The following is a 22,588-nucleotide window of genomic DNA, read 5'->3' as shown; positions in this document are numbered from 1 at the left end:
CCAGTTCTGGTATGGCTGGGAGTGTTGGAGGCCTTGATACCTTGCAAAAACCTGAGGATGTGAAGTAGTTATAGAAACTAGGCTCTCGATGGGGAACACTGCAGTTGGTATCTTCTGACGAGTATAGAAAACCTTGGAGAAGCTCGTATGGTAGCTCTTGGTAATCTCCTTTTTTGACTTTGTACACAACTTTAGAGAAAAGTGTCTCCTGAAGTACATATTTATCATATTCATCATATTTGGGGTTTGCTGTAATGGGGCGAGACTTCCCAGAAGCAATTGGAGGTAGCATTACAGGATTGTTGATATCTTTCATCTTCAAGGCTTTTCTTTTGACGCTGCTTTGAGTACGGGCAGAGAAGCATCTTGATGTATCTTTCTTTAAATGTGAATTGGTAGCTATAGAGTATCTTGAACATATGGAACGGGTTGATGGGTTTCTCACACATTCCGCTGCCGACGCTACAGCTGTCACTTCTAGTGGATGGTAAGATTTTGATGTTGATGGTCGTTTTTTGCTGCTGATGATATTAGTATTGCTATCACTAGTTGAAGTAGAAGAAGGAGGTCTCCTGGTTTTATCGTTAGCAGATGTACCCCTTCTTGTTGAGTAAGATACTGCAGTAAGCTCTGGTGGAGGTGTCCCTGGTCTAGGTGTCTTATCTGATAATAATAGATCAGAGGCTATTGAAGGATTGTATCTCTTTTTCCTTGTCTGCAATGATGCTGAGGATGATGAGTTAGAGTGGGATGACATCACTAGAGTCTCAGATCATCAATTGTCCTGCGTTCCACTGACTCTAGAACACTACTCTCTCTTTCTCTCCTTCCCTTCTGATGTGGTATGATAATCTGGATTGTGCTACTTATCGCATAGCCAATCCTTCAATGCACTGTCTCAAACTTGTTACCATCACAAGTGTTATTTCAATCATGTGCATATTCCAGCTGAGAGAGATTTCCACCACTCCATGCATTCCTTGCTCTTTGCACTCACTCTATGTCTTTAGGCACTGGATTTAGTAGAATTTAGAAATTAAAATGCACAATTAATGCTGTCTGAAAGGAAGTGAGTCACAGTGTACTTTGTCTCGAGGTCACGTGTACCAAAACTTTTCAAACCACAGCTTCCGGAGCCACTCCTACTGGATCCAATCCATCCAAACCTTTTCTGCATAATAAAGGAGGAGAAACTAAAGGACTTGTCAGTTTTGCTGAATCCTTGCTGCTTTCCTCTGCGCACACGCCTCTTCTCTCTCACTTTGGAGTAAGGGAGGTTGGAAGTGTTCATTTTGTAGTAAAGGAATCTGGTTTTCTCTTATATTTATTGAGCGAGTACAAGGTAAAGTGTGGAGATCGGCGAACGTTATTGTTTACCACCTCCTTCGCAGTCTGCCTCCTGGTGCTAATTGAACCAGCTACTCTCACAAAATAGAGGAAGAAAGCCACTCTCTCTCCCCTGCTTATCCTCAACTACTTATTAGAGCGCTTAAAATCTTTGATCAGGACTTCTTTATCAATTGTGAGTAATTAGTACACTCGCTCAATTCCTTCTTTCTTTTTTGCATGAGATCCTGGACAGAGAAAGAGAGGCTGTGTGTGTAAGAGAGAGAGTTTACTTATCTCTCTGTTTTGTCAACATTGAGAGTCTTGAATAAACTTGATTGTTATTAAACTTTCTCTCTCTCTCTCCCTCTCTCTCTTCTTTTCCACAGATGACTGATATTATCAATACGAATTCCCCTTCCTCTGAGAGTGGGAAAAACGTGATTCTCAAAGTCTCTGAGAACAGCGACGCACAGCTCGAGGACTTGTTTAAGGTTTTAAATGCCGGTGACAGCAGCAATCAAAGCGCTAGAAAGCGTGGGCTCCCTCCGTCAATCTACGAAGAGCCGAACAAAGATGAACAGCAGAAAAACACGCTCGGCCCGTCTATCCAGTTACCCCAGAACCCTGCGTACGGTCCAGGACGAAACAACGCACATTCTAGAGTCCTGTCCCTCCCGGCGGACCTGAATAGATACCCAAGAGGGGACGAGTACAACTATCACAATATTCCGCTGCCACCAGGTTGGGAGATTGGGAAGACACCGGATAGTCACACTTACTTTATCAAGTGAGTTTTTGCATTCACTATATATATATATATATACAGACAGGCAGCACTTAATATTTAGTATACACAGTTTTATCTGTTATGATATACCAAGTGTAATTTGTGTGTCATTTGTAATGTGTTTTTGATGTGTATAGCTTGTGTGTCTGGGGGAGAGTTTGTATGGTAGTGAGTGTACATGTGACTGTGGATTAAGATTAATAAGGAAAGAGTGGAAGAGATTCTGACTGTAGTGAAATGATGAGTAACAAAGAGACCGCAAAGAGAGAGAGAGAGAGAGAGGACAAGAGCCAGTGAGTGTATGTATTATTTGTACATGTATTTGCTTGTACTTGTAATTAGTGAAACTGACACAAATGATCTGTGGTTATACCATAATTATTATTTGATGTGACGGTTTTCTGAACACAGAAGACTTTCTTCTGCTAATCATATTAAGACAACAAAAGATGAGGACATGCACACACACACACACACAGACATCAGACAAGTTCCGAGAGAGAAAAGAGAAGGAAATTATCATAATCATTATTCTGATATATTATTATGCATGTAGTGTATGTGCAATTGTATACACACATGTATCTACATGCATGTACATGTATATAAAGTAATTATATTTGTGAGTTAGTAGTGAGTATGTGTGTGATTGTTTTTACCAATTAATAGATAAAACAAGTGGGGGAGTGTATGTGTAATTTTGTTAGGGACATGAGATACTTAGAATCTGCTGGTGTGAAAGAGAGGAGGAGGGGGGGAGGAAGAGGTTTAATTTAGAGAGGGCATTAGGGCTGCCTTGGTTGTAATATGTATGATAATGCATCAGTAAACAAGTAAATATTGATATTAATTATTTCACTAAATTTGACACATTTCTAATGTGTCAATCATTTTTGCTTGGAGGCTCTAACGCGCTCATAGCCAGTCAGTGACCCTCTCTTCCTTGTACTAAGACTCTGTGTGTGTATCATGAATCTTCTACATGTACATGTAATATGATTATTGTTTATTCTACTGGACTATTAATACTTGTACAAGACCACACACTCGAATTCCCCTCCTCCTCCTCTCTCTCTCTCTTTACTCAATTCTGTTTATTATTTCTACCTCCAAGTGTCAATATGTTTCAGACCAGTAGTGGTCAATTTAGTTTACAAACTCGAGCTATTAGTTTTCATCACATCTGCTTATAATTATACACACTAGACCACCTCCTCCTCCTCCTTTCTCTCTCTCTCTGTATATTATGTCATTGCCTGAGTGTCTGGGTTGGTGTTTTGGTGATTAGGTTCATGTTTAAACTGATCAATTAACTGTTAAATGGTGACCCAGCCACAAGATGAGGAGAGCGAGTAAGATCAAACGAGTGATCAGTAATAACAATTTATGATATCAAATTGTACATTGTGTCTACTCTACTAGTAATGTATCTTTGAAACTCTAGACACTTTGGTAATTCGGTCTTCACCATCCCACACACACACACACACACACACACACACACACACACACACACACACACACACACCATGCTCACACGATTAGAGACAGAACCATACATTGTATGTACATGTATATGTCCTTACACTATATTGTGCATCATTTTATTATTCTTTATATTGCATTGACTGTAGTTATAAAGGAAGTCGTTTGTGCCGAACAAAAGTTGTAATTATAATTTGTTCCGTTACTTATTACCATTCCTGGTGTGTACAACAGTACCAGGTGTATTGTGTGGGCCCAATGTCCTACTAGTTTTGTTTTATTTTTGATTTGTTTTTGTAATGGGCTCTTTATGATGGCACAGGTGTCAGTGCTAGGACAGAGTCAACTAGTGTAGAATGTTAACATCCAGTGATCCTGTATCCTCAGGTGTAAACAACAAACTGTTGTGACTCACTCTTCCTCTCTCAGAGAGCCTCTGAGACCTGCCTGGCCTGTCATGGGTCAATCGGTTTGTTTTAAATAAACTTTACAAGGTCAATACAAATCTCTTTCTTATTATTGATACGTGGATCATTAGCGAGAGAGAGTGAGTGAGAGTAGGTGTGTATTTTTGAGTTGGTTTGAGTGTTACCATACTGTAAGCAGATTAAAGCATATAGTGAAGCTTGCATTATAATTCATAGGCCCATTCTGTGTAGAGTTTAGAAAAGGAGAGAAAGACACAGGAAATGTTTATTTTTTTAATTTCTAAAAGAGGGAAAACACGCGTATAAAGGAAGAAATAATGAGCTTTTGTCCTTTTCCTTTTATAATTCTGTCTTATCTTCATTGAGCTTGTGTGTGTGTGTTATCAGCGAGTGTGTTTGTTTTTGTGCCAGTCTTTGTGTGTATTTTATAATCTCTCTTGGTGTCTCTGTCTATAATTGGAATGTTTGTATAGATCCATTGATGATTGGTCAGTTTGTTGCTCCATTGAAAAGGAAGAGAGAAGGAGAATGAATAGTGGAGGGGTAGCTTGTTTGTGTACACGTGTACATGTGCATGTTTATATATTTTTGGAGAGGGATGGAGTGGGGAATTTTTTGTACTAGCTGAAAATAGATGATCTCTTTATGATACTATGCTGATAAATTGGTTCCTTTTCCTGGAGTTGATCAAGTGCCAATAACCAGTTGACGTTTTTATGTTTTCTGTTTATGAGGCAACTGCAATGGATACACAACTAGTCCAGTATAGTTGCATAATACACTGCGTGTTCATGCACTTACATCCATCACACCGAGTGAGGCCTATAATAGGAATCACTCACTTGAAACAGTATAGCTGCTCATTTTTATAGTAAATAATAAGACAACAACAAGGAGGAGGAGGGGAGGAGAGAGAGAGGAGGGGAGAGAGAGAGAGAGAGAGAGAGAGAGAGAGAGCTGGAGTTTATGCTAGAGTTTATTTGCATCACATGTCTTGTTCTCTCCTCACATAATGATTATCCCAATAGTCATCTGACCTTGTCATGCACACAATGTGACATTAATGTATCACATATCAACTCTCTCATACTAACAATGAGAGGAAGAGATTAGGAAGACAGGGAGCCTCAGAGTGATATCAGTATCACGTGTAAATTTGTCACTGCTGACAGCTTAATTTCCAGTAAATTATGTAATTTGAACAATTAATCAAAGAATATGTCATGAGTGGAGTCATCCTGACCCATGCGTTATTGTACATGGTTCAATCTGTGTGTGTTTTTGTGAGTAACTATAATGAGTAGGTGTGTAACATAGTATATACTGTTAGTTTCATGTTGAGCAGATGTTATTAGTTGTGTGATGTGCCTGTGTATGGTATTTGCTTTCTGTGTCTATCCTGTATAATATACACAAGTCAGTACCTGTACCTCTATGTGTGTGTTCTTAGTATATTTAGTGTATAGTGTTGTATGTGACTTGGCCCATGTACATGTACGTGTGGGAGAGAACACTATGGCTAATCTAATTGAGCATCTTTGATGTTAATAACTGTTTACTATTAGTTAACACTGAATAATAATAAATTCCCTCTTTTTCTCTTTCTTTCCCTCTCTCTCTCTCTCTCTCTCTCTCTACTCTAGTCATAACGAGAGGCGGACCCAATGGGAGGACCCAAGACTACAAATGATGGGGCTCTCCCGTGGAGACCACATGGCAGGCGGAATGGTCGCTCCCCACAACATGGCCCAGCCCCCCTACAACCAGCAGCAGACAACGCCTACAGGGTCGCTAACACACATGGCAGGACCACAACCAAACTTCCCTCACTATCCGCAGCATCGTCATGTCAACAACCAATCTTTAGATCACACTCAAATGGGAGGCATGGGAGGAATAGCCGAGGGAGGAGAGCTACGCTCTCACCTCCATCCCCTCATGTCGCACCAGTACTCACAGTCGTATGGTGGTCCCACTCCCATCCATCGTCCAATGTCCAGCATGCCCGCCCCCATGGGCATGCACCCTGGCATGCATGTTCCTCTATCCTCAAAGCGCTCTTATGATCTAACCATGATGGAGCATAAGCCTCCAGTGACATTAGGAGGGGATCCTTATTTGAGTGAACACGCTAGACAAGCCTCACACGACTCTGGCCTTGGGTATCCTTATCAAGGGGACCAGGGTATGATGGAGTTTGAGGATACTTTTGATGGTGGTTTGCACTCTCTCCCTCCTCATCCTGGTCTCCCACAGGAGCAAGGGGGTCCTCCTAATCACGGACTAATGGATCCGTTACAAGGACCGCCAGGAGGCGAAGTAGAGCCACACCCTCAGATGGATTTCGGCGGTGACATGCTCGGGGACTTTTCCAACAATCAAGGAATGTTTGGTAGTAATACTTGGGTGTAACTCGCTCTATTGTCTTGCTCTTATTATCTCCGACCAATTGCCCCCTATACTCCCGACCTTCTCTTCTCCTTTCATTTCATTATTGTTTCTTCTCTTCATTCGATATGCTTTGTCCTTCAACAACAGTAGTCAAAGGTTTTCTCTTGAGAAAGACTTCATTTTCATCATTCACACGTTCATTAATGTTCCTCTTTCTCCTTTTTTGAGAACACGGTCTTTAATCCTCACTCTCTCTCTCTCTCTTTTGTATGTTTTGTGTGATTCTGTTTGTGTGTTTGTGTTGATATTTATCTCTATTTTTCTGAACGACTCCCAATTTTTATAGCACAAAATTAATGTAATTCCTTCAACTTATTTTCACTATAATTATAATAATTATTATTTAGTCTCACTCTTATTATTATCATCATTGATACTATTATTATTATTATTATTATTATTATTATTATTATTATTATTATTATTGTGGGTAATTCAATTTTGTAGTTAAACGAACATCAAAAGTTTTCAAAACATCATTAGGTGTCACCTCGTTAGCATGCGTGGGCGTTAACTGAATTTCTTTTCTGCAAGCAATCTCAATGTGCTGTGACTGGCACCTCTTCTAGCTCTCACCATCACATCTTTTGAAGTACTTTCAAATTTCTCCTGCCCTTCGACCTTTACGTACCTCCCTCCCTCATTGTGCAGTGTTATTTTTTCAGACCACTTGTCAAGTTCTCTTGTATACTTACGAGGTAGTAGATGAAAAGGGAGTTCAACCAGATGAACGAGTATTGCCGACTGACATAGGAGAGAGAGTGGAGCTGGAGGTGTACAAAGAATATAGTCGGAATTGATTCTCAGCAATTCTTGCGTATTATTGACAGAAATCCATACATGTCCATCATTCGTAATGCAGAAATCACTAATGCCGTTTTCACTTGCATCGAGTGAGTATAGATATTTCCTGTTCCAAAATATAGCTAGTGAAAAGGAGTCAAGTACAATCGTGAAGTTGTCATGAGGGTCACATGCAATTTTCAATGGGTTTCCAATGCATTCATTACCATATGCAGCAATCTTGCTACCATGCTTATTATAAACTTCAATTATACCTCCTCCTTCTCCTCCTCTGGATTTTCTCCTGTTTCTTGTTAACTGTATGTATCCTTCTTTATCAAAAGAGATAGATATTGGGTAAATTTTTGTAATTAATGTTTTCACGTAAACTCCACTAGTGTCGTATACTAATACAGAGCCATGTCTTGGCCTGCAGGTGCATACATAGATAAGATCTTCATCAACTTCATTTCTCTTTCCTCCGACTTTGATGTCTGTAATGTTGCTGATATCCTGTGCAAAGACTCTAACAAACTCTCCATTCTCTTTTCTGTACTGGAGTATGCCAGACTGTGTCACTGATGGAGCTGTGAGGAATATGTATTCATCTGTTGCAGCTAAAGCACCGATTGAAGCAGGTGATACAGCTGCTTGCAAGGAGCTCTCTTGCAACACTAAATTTTTGACACATTTACCATTTGAATTTATAACGGCCATTTCTCTACTTCTTTCGCATTCTTCTAATGGTGATCGAGGTAGGAGACACACAGAATCTGATTTAAATGGTAATATGGACTTGATTTGAGATGTTTGCTTAAATCTTGAATAATTCCTTTGATGAATTTGAAAATAAACAAATCAAAGTAAGGTCAATTTTCACCATCATAAAATGAATTCTTACCAAAGGTACAGTCGGGAATCTATTTCTCTTCTTTCTTCGTCCTCCTCTACATCTTCATTATGATTGTGAATGCTGGAATATAGAAACGACATTTCCTTAGCTGCTCTGAGCTAGCTCAAATGCTCTACGCCCCCTCAATTGCAGGTCTGCATTGATGCAAGATCAGCCCCTCCTTGTGGGGTGTGGTTTGATAGCAAAATGCCTATTCCTCAACAAGTTTTGGTATGAAAAATGTTTCTCATTTTCTTGTCATTTGTCTTCTTTCTGTCGCTACATATGTTGATTTTATTCCTCTCTTTTTCTTCCTTTCCTTGTGTTATGTTTTTTATTCCAGGAGCAACTGTTTGCTAGTATAGCAAAGGGTGACCTGAACAAGCTCATTGCTTTACTTAGAAAACATCCGCAATGTGTTAGTGCTACTGAAGAGGTCAGTGAATAAATGGCTCTGATGTAAGAAGTCATTCCAAAAACTGGTTATTTGTTGTGTTGGTAAATATAAAACATGCCAACAGTCAATTGTTATTTGGCAAGACACACTGCCTTGATGTTACCTGGCTGCCATATTCCTCTCTCTCCTTATCTCTCTTCCTCTTGTTTTCCTATTGTTAATTCATAACTGAAAATGGCATGTATAAGCAATGTACGCACACACACACATACAGAGGCCTAGACACTGATAACCAATAACCTGCTAACGTGACACATCTTCTTTCCTTCTATGATCCATCCCTCTCTTTAAACAGGAAGGTATATCTCTACTCCATTATTCTGTATTGCAAGATAGACCCGAGATTGTTATATACCTTTCCAATAATCCTGACTGTCTACTAACCCCACAAGACAAGGTATTATACATTAGCCCCACATTCATCGTTACATTTGTGTCTATAGCACTATAGCCACACGCCTCTACATATGGCATGTCTACACGACAATCACAGGATGGTCCAACACCTTTTGACAAAGCTGACCACAGACGAAGTGAACATGCAAGATAAAGTGGGTGGTTCAATTATTGTCCAGTATTAATATTTTTTGTTATAGTTTGGTTGGACTCCACTGCATCATGCAGTGAGAGTAGGCAATGCTGACATTTGTAGGACATTGATAAAATATAGAGCCAAGCCTGACATTAGAAATGAAGTAATTCTCTTCTCTCCTTCCTTGTTATTATTAATTTTATCATTCATTAGCTTGGTAAGACTCCATTGCACTATGCTGCACAGCACGGGTACCTTGATATATTGAAGGAGCTCTATGAACTGGTGACACTAGCAGTCATTGTCCCTCTACCTAGTGAAGTATGGACATTGAAATATGAATGATATTTTAGGACCATAACCCTCTGTTTATTCCTTTTCCTCTCTTTCTCCCAGTGTTTTGCTCTACCAGTACTTACTTTGCTTCATTTATCAGCTCTCAATGATCATGGCTCTGTTGTCAACTGGTTACAAGAGCAGCAGTATCCTCCTAATGTCAAATGTCTAAGAGCCTTGCATCAAAATGGAGAGGTAATCTCTCTTTCTTTCCCTTTATCCAATAATAAGTCTAATATTATTATTTGCAGTCCACACAAGAAGAACTGCCTGAAGACACTGCTCTTGCAAGAGGTCATCACAATCTAAAATCAGTTCTACACTCATACAGACAAGTAAGGCTATTTGGGTATAATATTCATTATTTTTTTTCAATAAATTCTTGATAATTTTTTGTAGCAATATGAGTCATGGATGCACGAGATTACCAGTGGCCATGCTCACCTTGAGCATATAAAGCTCTCACTCTTCGGTCCGTCCAATAGCGGTAAAACCTGTTTGAGAGACTCGTTAGAACGGAGTACCCTCCAGCTGCTACTGGGACGAGAGAGCGAGGCCCCACAAGAGGAAGGAGAGGGAGGAGGAGGAAAGAAGAGACATACTTACGGGATCGAAATTAGAGATTTAAAAATATCCGGTGGCAACGAGACCTATCACGTCTGGGATTTTTCCGGAGACCTTGGTTCCTACACGTCTCACTCTCATTTCCTCAGCACTGGTCACACCATATACACGCTGGTACTAGACCTGAGCCAGCCTTTACCTCAGATACGCTCGGATGCACTCTATTGGTTAGGGCTCATCAAAATGAGGAACCTTGGTAAGAGAATACCATACCAACACAGGGAGAGGCTAGATACAGCCAGACTCTCTCCAAAGGTACAGCAAAAGGTAGTCAAGGGAGGCACTCTATCCAGATTAAGGACAGTCTCTGTACCTGCTGTTACCAAGTTCCGTTCTCGTCTTTATAGTTCTAGTTTTGGTGGGTTCTCGGCCTCTTTGAAACCCAAAATGTCTCGTTCAACTTCTCCTTCTCGCTTGAGTCCACTCAGCCCATCTCAATCCTCTACTCTATTACCAGGTGTATCTCCTCATGATGTTCCTATCTCTTTTCCCTCTCCTCATCTCTCTCCCTCTTCCCCTCTCTCCCCTTACTCTGAAGTGGGGGACCTACCAGCCTGGTCCACTGTCCCGGTTATTGTTGTTGGCTCTCATTACGATCTTTTGTCTGAGAAACTTCGCTCTGAAGTCATTCAGAATCTTGAGGGTTTTTTTAGCGAAATGGCATCAAAGTTTTATCCTTTTCTTGAGCTCCTTCCACGCGTCATACACATGAACTGCGTGAAGCCGACCAGCTCTGATATCAAACTGTTAAAGGAACAAATTAGTTTGTTTAGAGCTGTACAAACTGAAGTAAGACAATAAAAACAGTGATAATAGTAATGATCAATAATGATTAATCAATGTTGCATTCTGAGTTTTTTGGTTCTTTTCTATTTGCAGAGTGAACAAGTGTATCCACTTATTTTTGATAAAGTTATTAAGAAAATTGAATCGATAAAACAGCAATCACCAGAAATGAAGGCAAGTAACTTGTATAAAATATACAAAATGCATCATTATAATGCTAGAGTTTATATTTCCTGTTATAAAGTTTACATGTGTAGTAGCTAGCCCATGGTTTTTGACCAAGTTTTGGAGCAACTTCAAAAATTCCATAAAAATTCAATTTTAATCAAAATCAGCCCAAAAACCTACACAATATACATGTAAGTACATATCAGAAAAAATTTAAAATGGAGAATTTTCTCATAGTCATTTTTGGCGAAATTTGGCCAAAATCCCTGTACTATAGTACAGGGACTTTGGCTTGATTTTCAAGCAACTTTAAAAATTTATAAAAAAATTAAATTTGATTGGAATCAGCTCAAACTTGCTACACAGCATAAGAACATGTATATGTATCAGGAAAAATTATAAAAATGAAAAATTCTCTCCTAGTCAATTTTGACGAAATTTGGCCAACTATATAGTACAGGGACTTTGGCTCGATTTTGGAGCAACTTTAAAAATTCATAAAAAATTCATATTTGGTTGGAATCAGCTCAAACTTGCTACACAACATAAGAACATGTATATGTATTAGGAAAAATCATAAAAATGAAAAATTCTCTCCTAGTAATTTTTGGCAAAATTTGTTCGAAATCCCTGTACTGTAGTACAGGGACTTTGGCTCGATTTTGGAGTAACTTTAAAAAGTTCAAATTTGATTGAAATTTTTTTGTAATACTTTTGTTAGTCACTCTGTTGAGCTACTCTTTTATAATAGGTCATGGAATTTAATGAATTTTGTCTCATGATACAGTCGAATGTCAACAAGCTCCTCTCTGATCAACAGATTACCTATATACTCAAGTGTATATCTGACACTGGAGTGGTAAGGAAGGAAAGAAAGAGACTACATGTGTCTGTGAGAGAGAGATAAATTATTTATTCTTTTATTCCTTAGATTACGTATATTGATCACGGCCCCCTTGGTAAGTGGGTCTTTCTCGACTCATCCTGGCTCTGTCATGATGTACTAGGCCACGCCCTAGCCCCGCCCACACATCCAAACGCTCCTCTAAGAGAATACAAGACTCATTTTCTCACCGAGGAACAGATAGTCGAAGCCTTTCCACATCTTTCCTTTAATCACTACTATCGGACGCTTTTTCTCGAGTTACTGTGTCACTTTGAAGTTTGTGCCAAGTCCAAGTCAACCCATCAGTATGTGTTCCCAGCCCTAGTCGGACCCGAAGCTGACCAATCAGATTGGACGAAAATGTCAAGCCCTGTTCCTTATGTTGGGCGTCGTCTGGTCGTCATGGATACCAATGAGTTCTTCCCATTGGGGTTTTTCCCTCGTCTACAGGTACACATAGTTTCCATGACGACCATGAAAGACAAGACTAGTCTCTACAAAGATCACTTAATCATTGATTCGTCTCAATATCAGATACTCATTAAGATCGCTATCGATGGATCTTCAATCGATCTGATTGGTCGTTTGAAAGAGGGGGTGGAGGCTCACTTAGGTGGTAACAGGTGCATCCAGTCAATAGATTACATTCAGGGTATCATTATAAAGCTGATGAGGCTCATAGTGCCTGCTGTGTTCCTTCAATGGCTCACTCTTAGCTCAAAAGATCTAGCGAACCATTCTCCTTCACCGCATTCGTTTCATTCTTCAGAGATAGCTGATGTACTGAAGGATGGTAGGAGTCTATGGAACGAAGGATCTCAAGTCCTTGAGAGTGTAGAGTCCTTACTGTTCTTCAATAGCAGCAGGGTGATGAGCTCCTTCACTGGTAGAGGATGCTACGTGACATTCATACAAGATGAGATATTATCTAAAATTGATAACCTCCTCAGCGAAGATGATGAACAACCTGTAAGTCCTCCCTCTCTCTCTCTCTCTCATTCTTTCCTTTCTAATCTACAATCTTACATTTCTTTCCACATCCTTGTAGGGTTGGACTGCACTAGCTAAACAGCTCAATCTCTCTGAGTACATTGACATACTCAGGAGTCAAGAGGAGCCCAGCAAGAAACTTATCCTCAAATGGGGAGAGAAGCCGCGATGGACAGTTGATAGTTTGTTCTATGCACTTCAAGAGATAGGAAGAGTTGATGCTTACAATTTAGTGAGGGCAAGAATTGATAAAAAATATTCAGCTAATCAAGTTACAAATTAATCAATTATTATTATTATTAATTGTATCATAGTTTGAATTGTCCCTTAAAAATATTAACTATCCTATAATAATAATTATTATTATAACAATAGACAATCAATAATAATTGTGAATTCAAACAAAAATTGTTACTTATTTTTTTATACTTAATTTTTATTGCTGGAGTCAGCCCACAAAGTGCAAGGGGTAGGAAACCCGTACTGATCAACTGGTTTCTCATTATAGAGCAGGTCCCCACAAAATAAAAGTCGCAATCGGTCCAGCGGTATAGAAAACTCTGCTGCTACCAATAATTTAAGAACCCTCAGAGAGCTCTGGCTTTCTACACAGAATTTTTTGACTCTGTGACCGCTTGCGTGAACATTGAAAACATGAATGTGTTGGGATGTTAGTGAGGTACATGTTAGTCTAGCTCCCTCGGGTAGGAGGTAGTCCCCTATGCAGTAGTGATCCTCTAGTATATGGCCGCCATGTCTTATGACTTGCTGCTCAGGCTGGACAGTGCGATCGTTTAGCAAACCCTTGAGATCCAGTATTGTTTGATGGCTCTGCATCCTCAGATTAACTGGAGATCCGTTTGAAAGTATGACCGTTATGGTACGTGTTGCTTGGACTTTGGTAAAAAGCATTATCTTGTATCTCTCGTCGTCCTCCTCTCCTTCCTTGCTGGCCAGTGCTTCATTTAAGTATAAGTAATCTTCCAAAATGACTCCTCTTTTAACTAAAACCTGCTCATTTGTAGGGACTAGGAGCCTGTCTTGTATGATGGCCTTGAGGTCAATGACTTTAGACTGAGAGAGATAAAGATCACAGGAGGACTTGATGCCAGTGACAGTACAAACAGTGAGACTTCTCTTCTTCTCTTCTCTCTTGTTATGCTTGTACACTTGAACGACAGGGTTCTTTGGAATCACGTATTGTGATAGAACCGACTGTGGGGTAAGTATGTCTGAGTTTAGGACCAGAGAGAGAGCCATACCGTCGTCGATTTTGAATAATCGTCTTATTTCATTCTCGAGGTATTCAACTCTGTCGTCAACTTTGATTCCATCAATCGGTATCAGTTCATCGTTAGACATGTCCACAGCTGATAGCTCTAATCCTTTCGGCACTTTAAAAGTAACGAGTAGCGTTGAGTCCTGCTGGAGCTTATACTCCTCGATAAAAGCCTCATCTCTTAGCTCCAACCCTCCAAGGACTAAATTCATGGGCCCTCGGGGGAAACCCTCCCTCTCTTGAAGGCGCCTCTTCAAATCCCTGACCCTCTCATTAGGGTACGTCAACAAAGTGACGATATCCCCTCTCAGGGTACGGAATAGGATCGGTATCGGAGGAGCCTGTTGCTGGTACTGTCTCGAAACAGGAGGAGGAGGGGGAGAGGTGTCTCTTGCATTGGGGTCCTTTATAATGTGCATGGTGCACTGGTTAGGGAGGTTACACTCGTACAGCATCGAGGACTCGTCGAGGAGGACTCCGTGAAACACAAGCCTCTGATTATTAATGTTTAGCTTGTGCTTAATTCTCAGCTCCTCTTTGATGTCGTTCACCGACTGATAAATAGAAGGAGAGAGCATGAACGTGTCTCCGGAGAGCGTCTTAACGTAAAGGTTCATCTTTGAAGAGTTGGTATAGGAGAGGTAAATATCAGACCCAGGGGTTAGCCTGTAAAAACTGAGAGGGTGAGAGTTTTGCATTTGAGTTTTGTTGTAAACGAGGACTTGATGATCAGGAGGGACCCTCTCTTTAGCTGAGACTGACCTCTTTAGCTCAAATACACTCATTCTCTCAATATCAACAGAGTCCAACCTCACCTCTCTTCCTGAGGGTGTTATCACAGTCAACCAAGAGGAGGAGGAGGAGGAGGAGGAGGAGCGTTGGACTTCATTGGACCAGTTTTGACGAGTCGATGAGGACTGTGAGTGTGGAGGTACTGGTGGTAGCTGTGTAGTGTGTGAGGGATGTCTGGCCGAAGAGGCAGACTGACCTGACTCGTTAGACGAGTTTAATTTAATGACCAGGTGGACGGTCGAATCTTTTTGTATGTTGTAAGAGTCGATCGAGCGATCGTTCTCTAGTGTTCGGCCAGAGAATATCAACTGCTGTTGTTCTACTGGTACTCCTTCCTTCTGTCTTATCCTCTCCTTGGCATCTCTTACAGTGGAGGTAGGATCAATCTGTACTGACACTACACGACCTAATAAGAGGATGACAAGGGGAACGGAGTATAAAAAATCACTTATTATATTTTTAATAATATGTTTTAGCATATAAAAGCCCACGCATACACTGTGTACACAAGAATATGATGGCTTAAGTTATTTTAAAAACATTTAAATATACTTTTTATATTGTATAAATATACCTGTTAATGTCTTAACGTATATCGTCATTATTTCACCTTTCAGACCAGTACTAGTAATTACTAAATGAATCGTGGCCCCATTGGTAACTTTATAATGTTGCAAAGACAGAGACGGGTTCTCTAATACCTGCCCTGCAGGGAGAAGGGGGTTGTTGTTGTTATCACTTGTTGTATTTTAATTCTTTACACACGAACCTGCAAAAGCCAATTTCTGCTGTTCTGGCGATATTTGTTCCTTCTCTTCTATTCTTTCTTTTAGCTCCCTGATGGTAGTCCTAGGGGATAGGTCCAACACTAAACAGCGGCCACTGATGGTCTTCACTAAAACTTGTAAAACAGCCGCCATTGTGAAAGAGGAGGAGATGATGTCGATATGATATGAATATGATTACTGCGTAGGCGGGCTCAAGGTGCTAATAATGCGTGGGTGAACTCAAAATAAAATTAGCTACTAAAAACAATTGCGTCATTGCTATTGTATCTATTATTAGTAACTTTATTAGCCTTGAGCAAAAATAACTATAATCAAGCACAAAGGTCAGCTACACGATAACAACATTGCATCAGTCAGGCTGCTCCTCCGCCCGTTTCTCTCTCAGTATAAAAGGCAAGGGAGACTCGCTGAAAGCCAGATTAGTCTAGACTATTATATTCTGCAACAAAAGAGAAAGAAAGCACTCATACCTCGAGAATTAAACTCAAATTAAAAGAGGAATCATAATCTCTAGTATTATAATAGACTTCGTTATAATAAAAGAGAGTACAAAAGTATGATTATTCTCGATAAGCACAGTATAATGATGTCATAAATCCTTTGTTTCTAGAGCAATGAGTGAAGGAGATCTGGAGAAAGCTCCACCTCCCAGTAAAGAGGAACAAATTGAACTTGATGAAGTAAAAATCAAAGATGACTCACCGCCAGTCGTTCAGACTGATGACACTGTTGACGTTGAGACTAAACCAAAAACCGTGAAAAGGTAAAAACAATGAATTTCAAGATGCAATGTTTTATTGATCGTGCTCTCTCTCTTAGGCCTTGGTGGAAGAAGAAGGAGAAAGAAGGTGATGATGAAGATGCAATTCCTCCTGCTACCCTCAAAGAAGTGGTATGTAAAACCACAGTTATGCTAATTACATCCACTTGTAATAATTACACTTACTCATTATTATCTCTTTGTGTGTTTCTCTATAGTTTAGTTTTGCTACTCCAATTGACTGCTTCTTCATGATCACTGCTATTTTGGCTGCTTTTACTCTCGGGTGTGCTCTCCCAGGTGCTATGCTTGTATTTGGTGACCTTGTGAACGCATTCATCAATCAGCAAGTATACATACACACACACACACACACATAGATACACACACACACATAGATACATGCACATGCATACATGTATGTACACTGTACACTACTTTACTAATGCATGATGTATGCATGTACATTGTCCAATCAGATTTAAGTACTAAAAAGTTCAATGTGTAGGTGATTATTTGGTATGAGACATTCATTAGTTAACAGGTCTGGGCAACCCATATTGCTTTCTCACACTATCCTTTATATTAATTCTTTTTCTCTTGCTCTATTTTCTCTGTTAGTTTACTCAATATGCAGTTGATACTGTTTCTGGGCTCAATGTCACTAGCTACATGCAAAACAACACTATAGTATATTCCTCCTCATCTCCTGGCTTCTCCTGTGAGGTATACAGCAATGCCATTGAAACCTATGCCACCATTGGTGATCCACTGACCTGTGTGCCATTTAGCAACTTTAGCACGTCTTTACCAACGTCTCCTTTAACTCTCAACATCAATCCGGTTCAATGCTCTGCCCTTGCTGCCATCGTCACCCTTTTCTTTGGCACTGAGAGCAGTTGTACAACTGATGACGAGTTCATTAACTCGATAAATATTTATTGCTACTATTTCATTGGGCTTGCTGTTGCTGCTATTCTGATTGGGTATTACATTGAAGCTGTTTTCCAAGTGACTGCCGAGCGACAGATTTATAAGATAAGACTTGCTTATTATAAATCTGTTATGAAGCAGGACATCGCCTGGTTTGATGTTAACGCTAGCGGAGAAGTAGCAAGCAGATTAGTAGAGTAAGTCAATCAATGAATAGAATGATGTAATTTAATTGTACTTCTCTCCCTAGTGATTTGGATAAAGTCCAAACTGGGATTGGTGAAAAGTGTGTCATATTATTTCAATGGATTGGCTCACTTATTTGTGGATTCACTATTGGTTTCGTGAGGGATTGGAGACTCACCTTAGCACTACTTTCAATCACACCATTTCTAGCTGTGGGTGGAGCCTTGATGGCAATAGTAAGGATTATATTATACATGCTTACTTATGCAGCAAATTTCACTTCTGTTTGAACACTGTGTGAGGCATAATTTAACTTTCTCTGCATAAATTATTAGACACACATGATCCTCGCGCTATATGCTATAGTCAAATTCATTGTACACATATTTGTTCCTGTTATTGTTGTTATTATTGATTTGTTTTATTAGGTTACAACAAGGTTCACTAGTGCTGAGCAGAAGGCCTATGCAACTGCTGGGGCTCTGGCAGAGGAAGTGTTGTCATCCATCAAGACCGTCATTGCTTTTGGAGGAGAATATAAAGAATCAGATAGGTTAGAGGAGGAAAAAAGGGAAGAGAAAGAGAAGAGAATTTACTTGTTGTTTTAGGTATACTTCACATCTTAAAAGTGCAAGGAGTGCTGGTATTAAGAAAGGACTGGGTTTAGGGCTTAGCCTGGGATACGTGTTCTTTCTGATATTTTCAGCTTATGCTATTGCTTTCTGGTAAGAAGAATATTATTTTTAAAACTATCCTTATTTTTATTTATTACTAGGTTTGGTGGTTATTTGATATCAGAAGGTCTAACACAAGGAGGACAAGTCCTTACCGTGAGTAACAATGAATGATCACACAATATTAATGACATTTGCACATACATGTACATGTATGCACATGCACTAGGCAGCAACATTTGTGGTCACTTTGATCTTGTAAGCATGTTGGCCTTAAAAATAAATGTGTATCAACCTAATTGTGTGCCAGTGAACTCATAATTCTTTTTTAGGTATTTTTCTGTGTCTTCATAGCAGCATTCTCTATTGGTCAAGCAGGACCCTACATGGAAGCATTGAGCACTGCTTTAGGAGCAGCAGGAGCTATCTTTGACGTCATCAAGAAAGTAAGTTACCATAGTTCACTCCTAGTTTATCATATTATATCCACAGGAACCTCCTATTGACTCCAGCAGCACTGAAGGCATTGTATTGGAGGAGAGTGAGCCTGCCACCATTCATTTGAAAGACGTCAATTTCAGTTATCCAACCAGACCTGATGTGCAGGTAATGCCATATCTATATTTAGAATAATCTTTACTGTGTCTATTTTAGGTTCTCAAATCCTTTAGTCTCAGTGTTGATGTTGGTCAGACTGTTGCTCTTGTTGGTCACAGTGGCTGTGGTAAGAGCACTATTGTACAACTACTCCAACGTTTTTATGACATTGAGGAAGGAGAGGTAATATTAATATACATGCTATACCTTAATATTTTTATTCTTTTTCTTTGTATCTCTTTTTTTCAGATAAAGATAGCATCACACTCAATCAAGGATCTCAATATTGCCAGTCTCCATGATGCTATTGGTGTAGTCAGTCAAGAGCCAGTTCTCTTTGACACAACAATACTTGACAATATTCGTTATGCCAAGGATGGGGCAACTCAAGAAGAGATTGAAGCAGCTGCTAAAACAGCAAACGTTCATCAGTTTATTTCTGAATTACCCGATGGTAAGTCTTTAATTTTAATAAAGCATCATTACAATTTTTTCTTTCTCTCAGGCTATAATACACTGGTAGGTGAAGGCGGTACTCAATTGAGTGGTGGTCAGAAGCAGCGTATAGCTATAGCCCGTGCTCTCATTCGTAATCCAAAGATACTCCTACTGGATGAAGCTACATCAGCTCTTGACAGTGAGAGTGAGTCACTGGTACAGAGTGCACTGGAGAAGGCAAGCTTGGAGAGGACTACTATTGTCATTGCTCATCGGTAAGATTGTAGACCTAATAGTATATTAATAACTAGACATTTGTTGATCTTAGTGGGTAAAGAAACTGCACTCTTTTTCTATAAATTACTGTACATTGTGTGTGCATGCATCCCACTTAATTTTTGCTTCTTTTCCTAATTTTCTGATTTCCTCTTTGTCCTCTTTTCCCTTTAACCTTTCTCTCTCTTTCTCCCTCTCTCCCTCTCTCTTTTAGTCTCTCTACTATACGCAATGCTGATCTGATAGTCTGCCTTGATAATGGAGAAATAAAGGAAACAGGGACTCATGACGAACTTATGAAACTCGAAGGACTCTATTATGACATGGTCACATCACAAGTAAGAATAGACATTAATATACTCAACTTTTCTGTAGCATAAGGGAGCGTATATTTATTTATTTTTTGTTATTTTGCAGACTCAAGGGGCCATTGATGATGCATACTTGTCAATAGAGCAGGAATCCTCTGCTGAGACTAAGGGACCAGCTGTACTTCCATTATCAAAGCAGTACAGCAAGCAAGTCAGTAGACAGTTCTCGCGTCAAGCCTCTACCTCTGAGGATAAGAAAGATAAGAAAACCAGGACTGAAATGTTGAAGAAAAAAGTAATGAAATATTGTGTGACTTTAATTTGACCTCTTTCTCTCTCTCTATCTCGTTTTCCTTTGTTTTCCTATTAATTCTAGCAAGAAGAATGGGATAAGGATTTGCCTGAGGTTTCTCTTGGACGTATAATGAAACTTAATGCTAAGGAATGGTGGCTCTTGGCTCTTGGTGTTCTTGGTGCTAGCGTACAAGGATCAATATTTCCTGTTTTTGCTATCATCTTTGGAGAAGCATTGAAAGTGAGAAAATGAAGAGTTATTAGAGTTATATTGACCCCATATCTTCCTTATTAGGCATTCAGTGCTGAACAGGATCAAGTACTTAATGAAGTTCACCTGCCAGCTGGCCTCTTCCTTGCACTTGCCTTTGTATCTGCACTTGCTGTCTTCTTTAAAGTAAGTGAAACAAATAGAGAGTTACTGTAGTTACTGAAAGAGAGGTGATAAGTAGAAATAAGAGTGGATTTAACTTTAAATTTTTTGCAGACATTTTGTTTTGCTATTTCCGGTGAGAAACTGACCTCTAGGATCCGCTCCATAACGTTCAAGGCAATGCTCAGAAAAGTGAGTTAATAATAATAATAATAATAATAATAATAATAATAATAATAATAATAATAATAATAATGATATTGAGAGCACTATGAACATTAATTAGGATATGTCCTGGTTTGATGAAGAGAAGAACAGCACTGGAGCACTTACCACTAGACTGGCTGAAGATGCAGCCCTCATACAAGGAGTGAGTGTCCTATACCTTATATTACTAGATAAGTGACTGTGGTTTCCCACATAAAGTGTACTAAGTGAGCTTAATAGCACACTTCATGAGCTGACAAACACTCCATTGTAATACAAATGTATTATAGTGCATGGTTTTTGTAACTTTAAAAATTCATAAAAAATCCAGTTTTGATCGGAATCAGCCCAAACAAAATATACAACATCAGAACATGTATATGTATCAGAAAAAATTATAAAAATGAAGAATTCTTGCCTAGCGATTTTTGACAAAATTTTGGCTCGAGACCATGTACTATAGCCCATGGTCTCAGGCCAGATTTTTGAGCAACTTTAAAATTGTGTAAAAAAATCTAAATTTGATCAGAATCAACTCAAACTTGCTACACAACATAAAAACATGTATACGCATCAGAAAAAATTATAAAAATTGAAAATTTTCTTCTAATCATTTTTTTGCAAAATTTGACCAAAATATAGTACAGGGACTTTGGCTCGATTTTGGAGCAACTTTAAAAATTCATTAAAAATCTAGATTTGGTCAGAATCAACTCAAACATGCTACAAAACATAAGAACTTGTATATGTATCAGGAAAAATTATAAAAATGAAAAATTCTCTCCTAGTCATTTTTGGTGAAATTTGTCAAAAATCTCTGTACTATAGTACAGGGACTTTGGCTCAATTTTGGAGCAACTTTAAAAATTCATTAAAAAATCAAATTTGTTTGGAATCAGCTCAAACTTGCTACACAACATAAGAACATGTATATCTATTAGAAAAAAATATGAAAATAGAAAATTCTCTCCTAGTCATTTTTGACAAAATATCACGCCTATTTTTACAATGGCAAAGCTCTACTGAGCAAGCTAAAAAGCACACCTCATGAGCTGGCAAGAACTGAGCACTACACCAAAATCTTGTGTGAAACCTTACTATTGGTATTGCTCATTATAATACATGTGCATGTATGTATCAGTACATGCTGCAGATACATTATTACTGGTATACTTTTAGGCTACTGGACTAAGACTTGCTACACTAATTGAGACACTCATCAGTTTACTGTTTGCCCTGGGGATAGCTCTGGCCTACTCCTGGATAATGACAATCATCATATTGGGTTTTGCTCCTTTCCTAGTCATTGTTGGTGCAGCAAGAGCAGTGTTCTACAGACAACATTTGTTAAAAAATAAAGGAGCATTTGCACATGCTGGACAGGTAAGAGGGTGTGTAAATGGAGGAGGGAGAGAATAAAGGAGAAAGAGAAATGTTTTATTTTTGTTTTTTTGATAGTTGGTTGTAGATTCGCTGGAAAACATACGAACAGTGACTGCTCTCAATTTGCAGAACAAATTTGCCGAACTTTATGAAATGGAAATCAGAAAACCCTACAAGTAATGATAATAGTAACACAATGTTATAGTATTAGTAATTTAATAATTGAAAACAAAGGAATCTATTATGATCTTTCTCCTGATCTCTCCCCTAGAACATCAATGTTATTCCATCACATTGAAGGCGTGGCTTACGGAATGTCCCAAGGAATGATCTTCTTTGGTTATGCTCTTGCCTTCAGATTTG

At 39.1% G+C, this 22,588-nt stretch overlaps 5 protein-coding genes across 6 annotated transcripts; 3 read left to right on the top strand and 2 right to left on the bottom strand.

Annotated features, from left to right (window-relative positions):
* The first annotated feature begins 1,138 nt into the window (after positions 1–1,138).
* On the top strand, positions 1,139–6,954 carry LOC109581738 (WW domain-containing transcription regulator protein 1-like). Of its 2 annotated transcripts, XM_019996109.1 has the most exons (4): positions 1,139–1,342; positions 1,392–1,522; positions 1,716–2,116; positions 5,673–6,954. In XM_019996109.1, exons 3-4 carry the CDS (start codon positions 1,716–1,718, stop codon positions 6,439–6,441), a joined length of 1,170 nt encoding a protein of 389 aa, XP_019851668.1. In that variant the 5' UTR covers positions 1,139–1,342; positions 1,392–1,522; the 3' UTR covers positions 6,442–6,954. The 2 variants fall into 2 exon arrangements, with proteins under 2 accessions (XP_019851668.1, XP_019851662.1); XM_019996103.1 differs by having other exon boundaries at positions 1,139–1,522.
* Positions 6,911–8,335, bottom strand: LOC109581727 (uncharacterized). The gene is made up of 2 exons (XM_019996094.1): positions 8,165–8,335; positions 6,911–8,095 (listed from the first exon to the last, which is right to left on the bottom strand). Exons 1-2 carry the CDS (start codon positions 8,254–8,256, stop codon positions 6,991–6,993), a joined length of 1,197 nt encoding a protein of 398 aa, XP_019851653.1. The 5' UTR covers positions 8,257–8,335; the 3' UTR covers positions 6,911–6,990.
* A 12-nt stretch (positions 8,336–8,347) lies between these two features.
* Positions 8,348–13,352, top strand: LOC109581719 (death-associated protein kinase 1-like). Its single transcript, XM_019996076.1, has 13 exons — positions 8,348–8,386; positions 8,499–8,591; positions 8,908–9,009; positions 9,056–9,163; positions 9,209–9,307; positions 9,358–9,465; positions 9,541–9,675; positions 9,732–9,815; positions 9,880–10,893; positions 10,984–11,064; positions 11,810–11,917; positions 11,990–12,913; positions 12,993–13,352. Exons 1-13 carry the CDS (start codon positions 8,363–8,365, stop codon positions 13,215–13,217), a joined length of 3,105 nt encoding a protein of 1,034 aa, XP_019851635.1. The 5' UTR covers positions 8,348–8,362; the 3' UTR covers positions 13,218–13,352.
* LOC100631684 (polyubiquitin-C-like) lies at positions 13,249–15,961 on the bottom strand. Its single transcript, XM_003382703.2, has 3 exons — positions 15,775–15,961; positions 15,580–15,711; positions 13,249–15,411 (listed from the first exon to the last, which is right to left on the bottom strand). The coding sequence occupies exons 1-3, from the start codon at positions 15,923–15,925 to the stop codon at positions 13,364–13,366; spliced, it is 2,331 nt and encodes a 776-aa protein (XP_003382751.1). The 5' UTR covers positions 15,926–15,961; the 3' UTR covers positions 13,249–13,363.
* A 129-nt stretch (positions 15,962–16,090) lies between these two features.
* On the top strand, positions 16,091–22,584 carry LOC100631559 (multidrug resistance protein 1A-like; the record flags this gene model as incomplete). The annotated part of the gene is made up of 23 exons (XM_011405449.2): positions 16,091–16,347; positions 16,404–16,556; positions 16,613–16,685; positions 16,772–16,903; positions 17,175–17,683; positions 17,737–17,908; positions 18,101–18,225; positions 18,281–18,397; positions 18,448–18,502; positions 18,679–18,792; positions 18,839–18,952; positions 19,001–19,126; positions 19,193–19,397; positions 19,449–19,656; positions 19,872–19,995; positions 20,075–20,263; positions 20,345–20,503; positions 20,558–20,659; positions 20,750–20,827; positions 20,922–21,005; positions 22,022–22,225; positions 22,301–22,401; positions 22,497–22,584. Coding segments are annotated over exons 2-23 (3,228 nt in total), but the record flags the coding sequence as incomplete, so codon positions are not given.
* Between the last annotated feature and the right edge of the window lie 4 nt (positions 22,585–22,588).

The sequence above is a fragment of the Amphimedon queenslandica genome, unplaced genomic scaffold (assembly GCF_000090795.2).
Source record: "Amphimedon queenslandica unplaced genomic scaffold, v1.1 AMPQUscaffold_13520, whole genome shotgun sequence".
NCBI classification, from domain to species: Eukaryota; Metazoa; Porifera; class Demospongiae; order Haplosclerida; family Niphatidae; genus Amphimedon; species Amphimedon queenslandica.
This window is presented reverse-complemented; position numbering and strand designations above follow the sequence as displayed.